Genomic DNA, 12,346 nt, shown 5'->3' on the forward strand with positions numbered 1-12,346 from the left:
GGGGGGGCTCTCTAAGTTGCTTAACTTAAGTTCCTCCACCCAATAATGCGGTTCACATCTTGGAATTAAGTGAAAATTGTGCTGGTTCTTACACTAAGCACAATCACCCTTGTCCAGCTCTATTTTTACACAGCAACTTTTATTTGGGCTAAGTCGTACCCCTCTCACAACTATAAAGCAGGTTGTACATTTTACATACCCCCCCCCCTCCCCATCCGTCCACTCCTGCACAATAAAAATGTTTCTCCTATGTTCACATTTTACTAATTACCTGGATTTTCTCTCAACTCTAAATATAAAAGCTGTTATTGCACCATTATCCACAAGGGGGCGATATTCTCAAGCTGCAAGAATTGCACTTTAGTGACAATTTGATGCATGATTTGTTTATATTACAATACAATACAAATGGAAAACAATATATATTTTAAACATTTACAATTCATACAGACGTTAAAATTCTTACACTGAATTATGCTTATCAGAAACACCGTTATGCTGTTTAAATAATACTATCTAATGGACCCTACTACTAAACAGTCTGAGCCACAATCAAAAATGCAGGATCAGCTTCTGGGTATAAATATGTACAGGGTATAATATTGCACAGAAAGAAACATTCAAACAACTGGTCATTTTGTCATCATAGCCATCAATAAGTAATAATAATTAATTTGAAGATTTCTTCAAACAAAAGTAATATAGTGATAGAGAATTTAATAGATGGTATTCAAAAGTCATTACCAGGCACTTGTGCACCAGTTTTCATAAAGTATACAAGAAAAAAGATGGTGTAACCCATCACAGCAAAAAATCGACAGCTGGTGCAACATGGTGACTCATATTTGATATGTGGGGGCAGGTTTTAAGAATAGTCTAAAAATAAGTGAGAAAAGAAGAGAGAGTATTATCACACAGTGAAAAGGAGTCAGGCGGATATGCATGTGAGGGATACTGAGGGGCCCGGGGGCCACATGACCCCTCCCAGCTGCCCTTTGGATAGATATTTTGTAGAGCATTAGCTCTCAAACTGGTCTTCAGGCCTCATCCAACATGGTGAATATTTGGCTACATCCAGGTGGGGGTGATTTTTTTTTTAAAAAAAAAAATTCTAATTTTTTAAATAAAACCCCAAACAAAAACAATATTAGGAGCCCAAAATGGGAACTAAGATACCCGATACCTCTGTTTCAGCGAGGAGACCCCGTTAGACATGGACGGTGGTGGAGGCCTGCAAACCCCTTTCCAGAACCAGTGTTGTAAACAATACTTCATTTTACTTCAAATAAAGAATAACTCACACTAGATATAAGTACAGAAATTAAAACATTGAGCAAACACAAGTCTTTACAAACAGAGTACATATCTCTTTAGTATCCATCGAGGAGATGGCTTTAAATATTAGAACAGCTAAAATGACACTGTCTAGGGATAAGCATTCTACTCGGCAGGGAAGGTTCCAAATTTGCCATTTACCAAAATATTTAATATTCTTTGTATAAATATAGTTAACCTGAATCAATACAGTATATGTAGTTAATATTATACATACATTCTGCTCTCAAATAGCCTACAAATAATACCACAATGAACAAAGGAGTCTGTGTCAGCTTTTCTTTATATTTTACTCAATAATTCTAGTCTAGTGGGGGATTCCAGGTAAATGTAATCCCCCTCCTGTAGTTGACTATGCTCACAGTCCATATGATCGGTAAAAATCCATTGTGTCTTATGTGGCTCTTTTAAACAAGGCCTCAAACATGTCCTAAAACTAGAAGATCACTTCTTCTGTTTTAGAAGGCAGGTTAAAGAGAAAGTTGTGTAGAATTATCAAAGGAATTCTAGATTCTGAGCATTAGGGAGAAAGAGATTTTTATAACCGGAGCTGTATGTACCAATCAGGCAAACTAGACATCTGCCTGGGGCATGTCAGTTCAGGGGGCAGTTCAAAGTAGTTTTATGTTCACTTTTTACATTTAGGGGTATATTTACTAAACTGCGGGTTTGAAAAAATGAAGATATTGCCTATAGCAACCAATCAGATTCTAGCTGTCATTTTGTAGAATGTACTAAATAAATGATAACTTGAATCTGATTGGTTGCTATAGGCAACATCTCCCATTTTTCAAACCCGCAGTTTAGTAAATATACCTCTTAGTATTTTTTCTACTTTCAACAACTAAAAAATAATGTCTGATGGGGTGTCAGAATGTGCAGGAGTATGTGGGGTGCACAATGATGAGTTAGGACATATTTACACAATGTCTATGGTGAGGACCATACTGACGCTTTTAGAACCCCGCAATTTTCTGACCAGGGAACAAGTGGCGTTCTATAATAAGGATACAACCTGTTGGCATAACATTGAAGTGATCTGGGAAAATGAATTATCTGTCACACCAGGGTAATTCTGCTATTTAAGCACAGCATGTGGCTGAATCATGGGGTACAGTTTTCTCATATTTGTCCATTGCACTTCATAATGAAAGCCTAGATATGGCCCTGGAAGTAGCAGGTTTGGAAAAATGCTATTTTATAGCTTCAAAGTGTACCTATCATCTATACACAGTGGATTCAGCCATTTTGTGGCCCGGAGATGTTACTGGCTCCTATTGAACAGATAGGCTGCATTATTGTCAGTTCATCCAACAAAATGGCTGCCACCACTTTGTAGGAGACGGATACAATTTTAAGTCACCGTTTATGAAATTAGATAAGTCAGTTTAAAAAACTGTATTAAAAAAAGAAGAATTTCTTGATTGTTGTAATAGAATATAAAAGTTACTTCAGAATCTGTTAACACTTTCTGAAATAATGTACAGTCAAAATACGATGGTTGTTACTAGTTACATAATAAAGGTCATTTAGAAAAGTGCACGTATAGCATTCACGGTGCAGAAATATGCCTATATATCCTCCTTGCACATACAAAAGGGCACTCCCGCATTATCATTTGTGCAGGATTGCGGGTCTGACTGGAAAAGCACAATGTGGACAGTGACAAAAACATCAATTCAAGGTTGTGAATAAACCACGTTGGACCCCCCCCCCCCCCCTCCCCCACCCCTTCATTAATTTGATTTTTTCAGTACTTCACAAAAAATACTGTTTGGTTTAGTTTTGTCTTAATAGTTAACTCCACTCAGAAGTGACTTTGCATAATATAATCATTATGTTGCAAACCACAACTTACTGGAAAAGCTTCTTATAATTGAAATAGGACTGCCTGAAATTGTCTGTTGAAAACCAACACAAACACCCGGTTATTGCCATATGACAGACAGCAGTAAAATCTGTAACCATGGAAACAAAGGATGGACTATGTGTGTGGCATTTCCACTGCAGTAGGTACAGTTTCACTTTTTGTAAATGACGCTTATAGTCTTTTCAGACACATTTTGTATCCCAGCCACTGCAACCAAAGGACGACCTTGAAAGTGACCTACAGCGTAGGGGGGATGCAGCGCCCTTGTTTACCAGTAGGAGGCGACTGAGAAGAGAATTTGCAGGGCTATAGAGAAGCAGGGGAGCTGAGCGATGCTGTAGGCCATAGAACGTGTTGGCGGTTTCAAGGCCAGCACGTAGGCTGCTGTGTGTATCAAGCGACCTAGGAAAAAAATTAGGAAATGAATCCTGGCGATGGTTGGGTTTGGATCCAGCAAGGAGTAGATGGCCCCGAGGAACAGGAACGGGAAGATATTCTCCATGTCATTGCGATGAGCTCTAGGGGGATTAACAAAGAAAAATGTATATTAAAAACGAAGAAAGAAAAAAAAAAAGTCTGCAAATGAAAAAAAACAAAAACATTCAACATGCATATAAATCACACACTAATATATATATATATATATATATATATATATATATATATATATATATAATATATCTCTATCTACTATATAAATGCCTAGTGGCGTGTGTGAAAAAAAACAAACAAGCTGCAGCGCCACCTGCTGGGCAGAGTTATACACTAACCTATATATTTCTTGAAGGAGAAGTGACAGTTGGGTTGCCGGGGGTGACAGTGGGGAGTTTTTAACACCTTAAGTAGCTTGATGAAGGATGTGGCGATGAAGATGAAGGATGAGGTGATGGAGAAAAATGATGAGGTAGTGACATGTGGACAAAACCCTGTTAAAAAAGGGCGCTTGCGTCGGGAAGTAACGCTCTTCCCCTGAGGAGGCTTGGGCTAGGCCCAAATGCATGACAAGAACCTTTTTAACACCTTAAGTAGCTTGATTTGACTAGAATGCATGAGTATCATGCACGGGTTGACATTATATATATATATATATATATATATATATATATATATATATATATAGTTTTCCAGCTACCGGGAGGAGATCCAGCATTAAGCATCCATCACAGCCATTCCTAGCATTCTATAATATAGACTAAACGTGTGTAACTACTACAGAGTCTGATTGGATAAAGCTCCTGTCCATTCAGGAGCTGCGTTAGTTACATACTTTAGTCCAGGTAGGTTTGAGCTACCCACACAGATTACTCTTCTGTGAACAAAGATCTATGATTTTCCTCCTGGCATCTGCTGCTGAAAACAAGTCCCGGCGGGCATCCGATACGGGTGCTATTGAATTTGAGAATTGGCACTGGTGCATTATTGTGCATCTACTACCAACATCAATGGTGGATTAAACAGATCAAATTATAGATTGTGCTCCAGAAAAACATTTGTTAAGGAACATGATCAGTCTTACTTTGGAATAATTATATTGATTTAAAAATAATAAATAAGCAATGGATAAGCAATATCGGGCTGAGCAGGCGTCTATCATTTGATTGGCCCGATAATTGCCTAAAAACCCTGTAACGTGTACCCAGCCTAACATGGCTTGCTGTGCACTTTAATCATGATCTTGGGATCGGGACTATGCTGATCAACTCGGGTCAAATGCTAACGGAAAATTCTAATGAACTTGAATGATTTACTGTGTATTGTAATGAACATTGTATTCCGAGCAATGGTCAGGATAGTAACCATGGAACATTTCTGTGGAAGAATTGTTGAAATTACATACTTTTCTTTGTTTGGTGACCTTTTTGCTAATAGATTTTTTTTATTTTTTTTAGAGATGCTCAGGCTCTGTTCCCCGGGAACTGAACACACCCGAACTTAGCAGATCTGAGTACAATGTCGGCTCGGTACTTTCGCGCGCCCTCGGAATTGAAAACGAGGCAAAACGGCATTGTTACGTCGTCGGATCTTACAAGTTTTGGATCCTATAAGTACCGCCCTCCACGGCGATCCAGCGCCATTTCACAGAGGGACACAGAAGGGGTAGCACAGTTCTTGGCAGTTGGGCAGAATCAGAACATTGATTGACAGCAGGTACTCAAGAAGATCTATAGCAGCTGAGTCTCTTCATCCTGTATAGTAGAGATGGTCACTGACCCCCGTGTTTTGGTTTTGGATTCGGTTTTGGATCTGGATTACCGTCGTGTTTTGGTTTTGGTTTTGGTTTTGCAAAACCGCCATTGCGTGTTTTGGTTTTGGTTTTGGTTTTGTTTGGTTTTGTTTTGCTATTTTTTGGGAAAATCCATGTTTTTGGGCCTAAATTAACCCAATTTAGTGCTCCAACTGTTTTAGAGACAAGTAATCTAATTGTTGAGGTAATAAATCATCCAAAAAAACAGTTTAATTCTTCGTTGGTAGGCCTATTCTACACACAAAACAGATTGTCTTCCTCTCCATCTATGCATATTGGCAATGCAGCCATCGTCTTTGAATGTATATTACACCCTACACTTATAGTTAAATATGTAAAGAAATGGAAAAAGCCAGTTTGGTTTCTGTCTCTCAAGGCCCCCCTCCACTTGTATAAAATAGCAAAAAATTCAGCCATTATAGACTGTACAATATTAATTGACATGGAGAAAGCCAGTTTGGTTTCTGTCTCTCTAGGCCCCCCTCCACTTGTATAAAATACTAAAAAATTCAGCCATTATAGACTGTACAATATTAATTGACATGGAGAAAGACAGTTTGGGGTCACTCTGTCTCTCTAGGCCCCCCTCCACTTGTATAAAATACCAAAAAATTCAGCCATTATAGACTGTACAATATTAATTGACATGGAGAAAGCCAGTTTGGTTTCTGTCTCTCTAGGCCCCCCTCCACTTGTATAAAATACTAAAAAATTCAGCCATTATAGACTGTACAATATTAATTGACATGGAGAAAGACAGTTTGGGGTCACTCTGTCTCTCTAGGCCCCCCTCCACTTGTATAAAATACCAAAAAATTCAGCCATTATAGACTGTACAATATTAATTGACATGGAGAAAGCCAGTTTGGTTTCTGTCTCTCTAGGCCCCCCTCCACTTGTATAAAATACTAAAAAATTCAGCCATTATAGACTGTACAATATTAATTGACATGGAGAAAGACAGTTTGGGGTCACTCTGTCTCTCTAGCCCCCCCTCCACTTGTATAAAATAGCAAAAAATTCAGCCATTATAGACTGTACAATATTAATTGACATGGAGAAAGCCAGTTTGGTTTCTGTCTCTCTAGGCCCCCCTCCACTTGTATAAAATACTAAAAAATTCAGCCATTATAGACTGTACAATATTAATTGACATGGAGAAAGACAGTTTGGGGTCACTCTGTCTCTCTAGGCCCCCCTCCACTTGTATAAAATACCAAAAAATTCAGCCATTATAGACTGTACAATATTAATTGACATGGAGAAAGCCAGTTTGGTTTCTGTCTCTCTAGGCCCCCCTCCACTTGTATAAAATACTAAAAAATTCAGCCATTATAGACTGTACAATATTAATTGACATGGAGAAAGACAGTTTGGGGTCACTCTGTCTCTCTAGGCCCCCCTCCACTTGTATAAAATACCAAAAAATTCAGCCATTATAGACTGTACAATATTAATTGACATGGAGAAAGCCAGTTTGGTTTCTGTCTCTCTAGGCCCCCCTCCACTTGTATAAAATACTAAAAAATTCAGCCATTATAGACTGTACAATATTATGAAAAATGGACAAAGCCAGTTTAGGGTCACTCTGTCTATGACACCCTACCCTTAAGGATAAATTGCCCTAACAGCAGCCTTTCAAGATGGTATGTGATATGGAAATGCCACAAGTCCCTTTCCTCTTTGGGGGTAGATTGCACCCTACACTTACATAGAAAGTTTTAAAAAGATGTTATCGGCATCATCTTCAGCTTCATCCTCACCCTCATCAGTGTGTACGTCATCATCACAGACTATCAATTCATCGCCGCTTGAATCCGCCATTAGAGAACAGTCAGTGCTTGGATGTCTTGGATGGTGAAGGCCTTCCTCGTGGAAGATGTAGTTCATTTTTATAAACATCATTTTCTCCACATTTTTGGGAAGTAACCTTCTACGGCGATCACTGACTAAGTTCCCTGCTGTGCTGAACACTCGTTCAGAGTACACACTGGAGGGTGGGCAGCTTAGGTATTGCAAAGCAAGTTTGTACATGGGTTTCCAAATGGCCTGCTTTTCTTCCCAGTAAGGAAAGGGACTGTCTGACATTTCCATATCAACTACCTCTTGAAAGTAATCCTCCACCATCCTTTGCATGTTTATACTCATATTGGATGGACTTATGGGCAAAGTGACACATTTTTTTGAAAAATCCTTCAAACCAGCCCAGATGTTAAATTGTTCTCGTCTGCCCCCTGTGTCTTCCCTGCTTCTTTTTTGGAAATTTAATTTTTTACGAGCAACAGCTTGAGAAAGTGAAGGAGGACACGTCGTCAAGCCGAGGCCCAGTTCAGCGGCCAACTTGCTGAGCAATAGCTCCTTGCAAAAGTTCACATCTCGCTCATTTACAAGTAAAGACTCAATGTAGGTTTTAAACCTTGGATCAAGCACAGTGGCCAAAACGTACTGATCCGAGTTCAAGATCTTAATAACTCGAGGATCATTGTGAAGCGAATTAAGAACTTGATCGACAAGGCCAACATACTTTGCTGAATTGCTTGCTTTCAGCTCCTCCTTCATTTTCTCAAGCTGCTTTTCCAATAGTCTAATTAAAGGAATGACTTGGCTCAAACTAGCAGAGTCTGCACTGACCTCACATGTCACAACTTCAAATGGTTTCAGCACCTTGCACAGCACTGAAAGGATTCCCCACTGTGCAAGAGTGAAATACATCCCCCCTCCTTTCCCAATGTCATGACTTGTGCAATATGCTTGGATGGCTTTGCGCTGTTCCTCCATCCTCTGAAGCATGTACAGGGTGGAATTCCACCGAGTTACCACCTCTTGCTTAAGTTGGTGGCAGGGCAAGTTAAACTGCTCTTGGAGCTGCTGTAATCTCCTACATGCTGTGGCTGAATGCCTGAAATGGCCTGAAATTTTACGGGCCACCGAAAGCATCTCCTGCACCTCACGGTTATTTCGTAGGAAGCTCTGCACCACCAAGTTGATGGTGTGAGCAAAACAGGGAATATGTTGGAAATCACCCAGCTGTAATGCTCGCACTATATTGTTGGCGTTATCTGAAATGACATACCCTGGGGAGAGTCCGAGTGGTATAAGCCATGCATCAATCACATCTCTCAGTTTGCGTAACAAATTGTCAGCCGTATGCCTGTTAGTGAAGCCGGTGATACAAAGAGTGGCCTGCCTGTGACAAATGTTACGTAGTGGTGTACATGCTGCTGCTGTTCCTGCTGGTGAAGGTGAATGACCAACCCAGTGGGCTGTCACAGTCATATAGTCTTTGGTTTGGCCACTTCCACTTGTCCACATATCTGTGGTTAAGTGAACAGTGGGCAGAATGGCATTTTTCAGCGCAATCTCTACATTTTTACACACTTTTTGGTATAGTTGTGGAATAGCTTTACGGGAGAAATGGTGTCGCGATGGAATTCTGTAACGCGGACACAAAACCTCAATTAACTGTGAAAAACCAGCTGCGTTTATTGTGGAGATTGGACGCAGATCTAACACTAACATTGCAGCCATGGCGTCTGTGATTCGCTTGGCGACTGGGTGACTGCTGTCATATTTGCTTCCCCTCGCAAATGATTGTTTCACAGTTAATTGCTGAAATGTAGGACTGCTCATTTTATTCACCTGCCTCTGGGATGACGATTCACCCCCAGCAGCAGCAACAGCAGCAGCAGGACTAACGCTTTCTTCAGAGGAATCAATAATAGTGCCGGAGTCATCCAGCCTTAAGTGGGATGCCGGGCTAACTCCGAGCGCTACTGAGGATATTGATGAGGATGGTGTGGTGGGTGTATTTTGTAGCCGTCGGTATGTCGGTGAGCGGAGGGTCTTAGCTGATGAGGGAGTGCTTGTATTCTTTTGGGAAGAACTTTCAGCTTTTCCCAACACTTTGCCATGAACTCTCGTTAAATGGCGTAACATAGACGAGGTTCCAAGATGGTTAAGGTCCCTCCCTCGACTGACTGTGGCTTCACATACACTACAAATGGCTATACAATTGTTGTCTGGATTTGGGTAGAAATAATTCCACACATAAGAAGTGGATTTTTTTGTTTTATGCCCAGGCATGACAATGGCCTTTTTCTTGTCACGTGCCAGAACTGCTGCCACTGGTGCAGGACTTACACAAACAACCTCATCCTCATCAACATCCTCATTAGCGCCCTCGTCGCCTACACAAATCTCCCCCTCATCCTCTTCTAATTCCAAAGTGGCATCCTCAATTTGGGTATCACCGGCTACACTCGGGCTATTAAGGCACACATCAGCAGAATGCTCACGATTAGACATCCCACTGTTGGATGGACTCTCCACAGGGATTGTTGTCATTTGTGAATCAGAGCAAATATTCTCCTGTAATGCCTCACTGGTATCTTGCAGCTCAGCTTTGACGCGTAACAGTAGTTGTGCACCAATTGTAGCCTGGGTAACTTTTTGGGATCTGCCACTAATAGCCAAAGGTGAAGGCCTCATTCTCTCTTTGCCACTGCGTGTGTAGAATGGCATGCTTGCAATTTTTTTTTTATCGTCACTTAACTTTTGCTCAGTTACACTTCTTTTTCGCTTCAATACAGTAAATTTTTTTTTGGTTTTTGTTTTTTGCACTAATTTGAAAACACTCTGTTGTTTGACATCGCCTTGGCCAGATGACGTACTGGGAACACTAACATCAGGACTGGTGACAGAACCTGGTTGCTCATTTAGATCATATGTGGACTGCTTTGAATCCATTCTGAGCGCAAACCACTGAGGAGTGCTAAAAATTATTGAGTAGATACTGCTGACAGATATGACTTTTGACAGCCAGAAATATTAATGCACAATTAGGGAGGACACCCCAAAAACACTGAGGAGTGCTAAAAATTATTGAGTAGATACTGCTGACAGATATGACTTTTGACAGCCAGAAATATTAATGCACAATTAGGGAGGACACCCCAAAAACACTGAGGAGTGCTAAAAATTATTGAGTAGATACTGCTGACAGATATGACTTTTGACAGCCAGAAATATTAATGCACAATTAGGGAGGACACCCCAAAAACACTGAGGAGTGCTAAAAATTATTGAGTAGATACTGCTGACAGATATGACTTTTGACAGCCAGAAATATTAATGCACAATTAGGGAGGACACCCCAAAAACACTGAGGTGTGCTACAAATTATTTAGTAGATACTGCTGACAGATATGACTTTTGACAGCCAGAAATATTAATGCACAATTAGGGAGGACACCCCAAAAACACTGAGGAGTGCTAAAAATTATTGAGTAGATACTGCTGACAGATATGACTTTTGACAGCCAGAAATATTAATGCACAATTAGGGAGGACACCCCAAAAACACTGAGGAGTGCTAAAAATTATTGAGTAGATACTGCTGACAGATATGACTTTTGACAGCCAGAAATATTAATGCACAATTAGGGAGGACACCCCAAAAACACTGAGGAGTGCTAAAAATTATTGAGTAGATACTGCTGACAGATATGACTTTTGACAGCCAGAAATATTAATGCACAATTAGGGAGGACACCCCAAAAACACTGAGGAGTGCTAAAAATTATTGAGTAGATACTGCTGACAGATATGACTTTTGACAGCCAGAAATATTAATGCACAATTAGGGAGGACACCCCAAAAACACTGAGGAGTGCTAAAAATTATTGAGTAGATACTGCTGACAGATATGACTTTTGACAGCCAGAAATATTAATGCACAATTAGGGAGGACACCCCAAAAACACTGAGGTGTGCTACAAATTATTTAGTAGATACTGCTGACAGATATGACTTTTGACAGCCAGAAATATTAATGCACAATTATGGGGGACACCCCAAAAGCGCTGGGGAGTGCCAAATATGAAGAAAAAATAATAAACCTCTATCCTCCTCTCTGCACTAGCGATTTTGGTTAGAGCAATTGCAAGAACAATATGGTATTCTCTGTCCCTGCTCTAATTAGCCTATGACTACACCCTGCTCTCTCCCTCTGTCAAATGGCGATGGATTGCTGTGGAGGCGTGTATTTATAAAGTTGAAGTATCGCGAGAACCGAGTCCCGAGATCCGACGACGTCACAATGACGTTCGGCCTCGATTTGGATTCGGAATGGGCGGGAGAGTACCGAGCTGCTCAGCTCGGTACTCGGATACCCAAAGTTCGGGTGGGTTCGGTTCTCGGAGAACCGGACCCGCCCATCTCTACTGTATAGTCTTTAATTATCCCATGTAGCCTTGGGCTTAACATCTGAGCCAGGAAACATCCCTGGCAGAGGGAAAGGCCGTCTTTAAAATAGACATTTCTTCCTGCAGAGTAATTAACTGCAGATTTCATACAAGATGTGTCCCTTCTCCACTTTCTCTGACGGAGACTCAGACCGACAAGTGAGACATTATATAAACAGAATTGTACAAACATTAGCAGAGGAGTTCCCTTCTCCCTGGCAGTACAAGCACAGGCCTTGTATACACAAACCTCCACTGTGTATATATATGGAATAAGCTGAGGTTTGGGCAGTATCTGCATGTCCTAGGTCAAATTCTCCAAATATATGGCATTTACAGAGTACAGTACGCTAAAGAGTAGATCTATCATACCTTCTAAGGAGGAAAAGTGGAGGTGTTGCCCATAGCAACCAGATTCTAGCATTCATTTAGCTAATACATTCTAGGTGGATTCTGATTGGTTGCTATGGGCAACACATCCACTTTTCCTTTTAAGAAAGTTTTATAGATCTATCCCTAAGACTGAGGATAGATTAAAATATAAGCTAAATTTGGCAGATCGTTCCTCATTTGAACTAGTTAATGCGGAATATCAGATTAATATAAAAGGTATGATTTACTACTGGCCTTGGGGTGCGACAGGGAGATGCATTC

At 40.5% G+C, this 12,346-nt stretch overlaps 1 protein-coding gene across 1 annotated transcript in view; it reads right to left on the reverse strand.

Annotated features, from left to right (window-relative positions):
- Positions 1-370: 370 nt before the first annotated feature.
- PTGES (prostaglandin E synthase) overlaps positions 371-12,346 on the reverse strand; it is a 42,066-nt gene continuing 30,090 nt past the window's right edge. Inside the window, exon 3 of the mRNA XM_075185086.1 lies at positions 371-3,723. Within this exon, the coding sequence (XP_075041187.1) occupies positions 3,474-3,723 (250 nt within the window). The 3' untranslated portion in view covers positions 371-3,473. The remainder of the gene's footprint in view (positions 3,724-12,346) is intronic.

This window comes from Mixophyes fleayi, chromosome 9, assembly GCF_038048845.1.
Source record: "Mixophyes fleayi isolate aMixFle1 chromosome 9, aMixFle1.hap1, whole genome shotgun sequence".
Lineage (NCBI taxonomy): Eukaryota > Metazoa > Chordata > Amphibia > Anura > Limnodynastidae > Mixophyes > Mixophyes fleayi.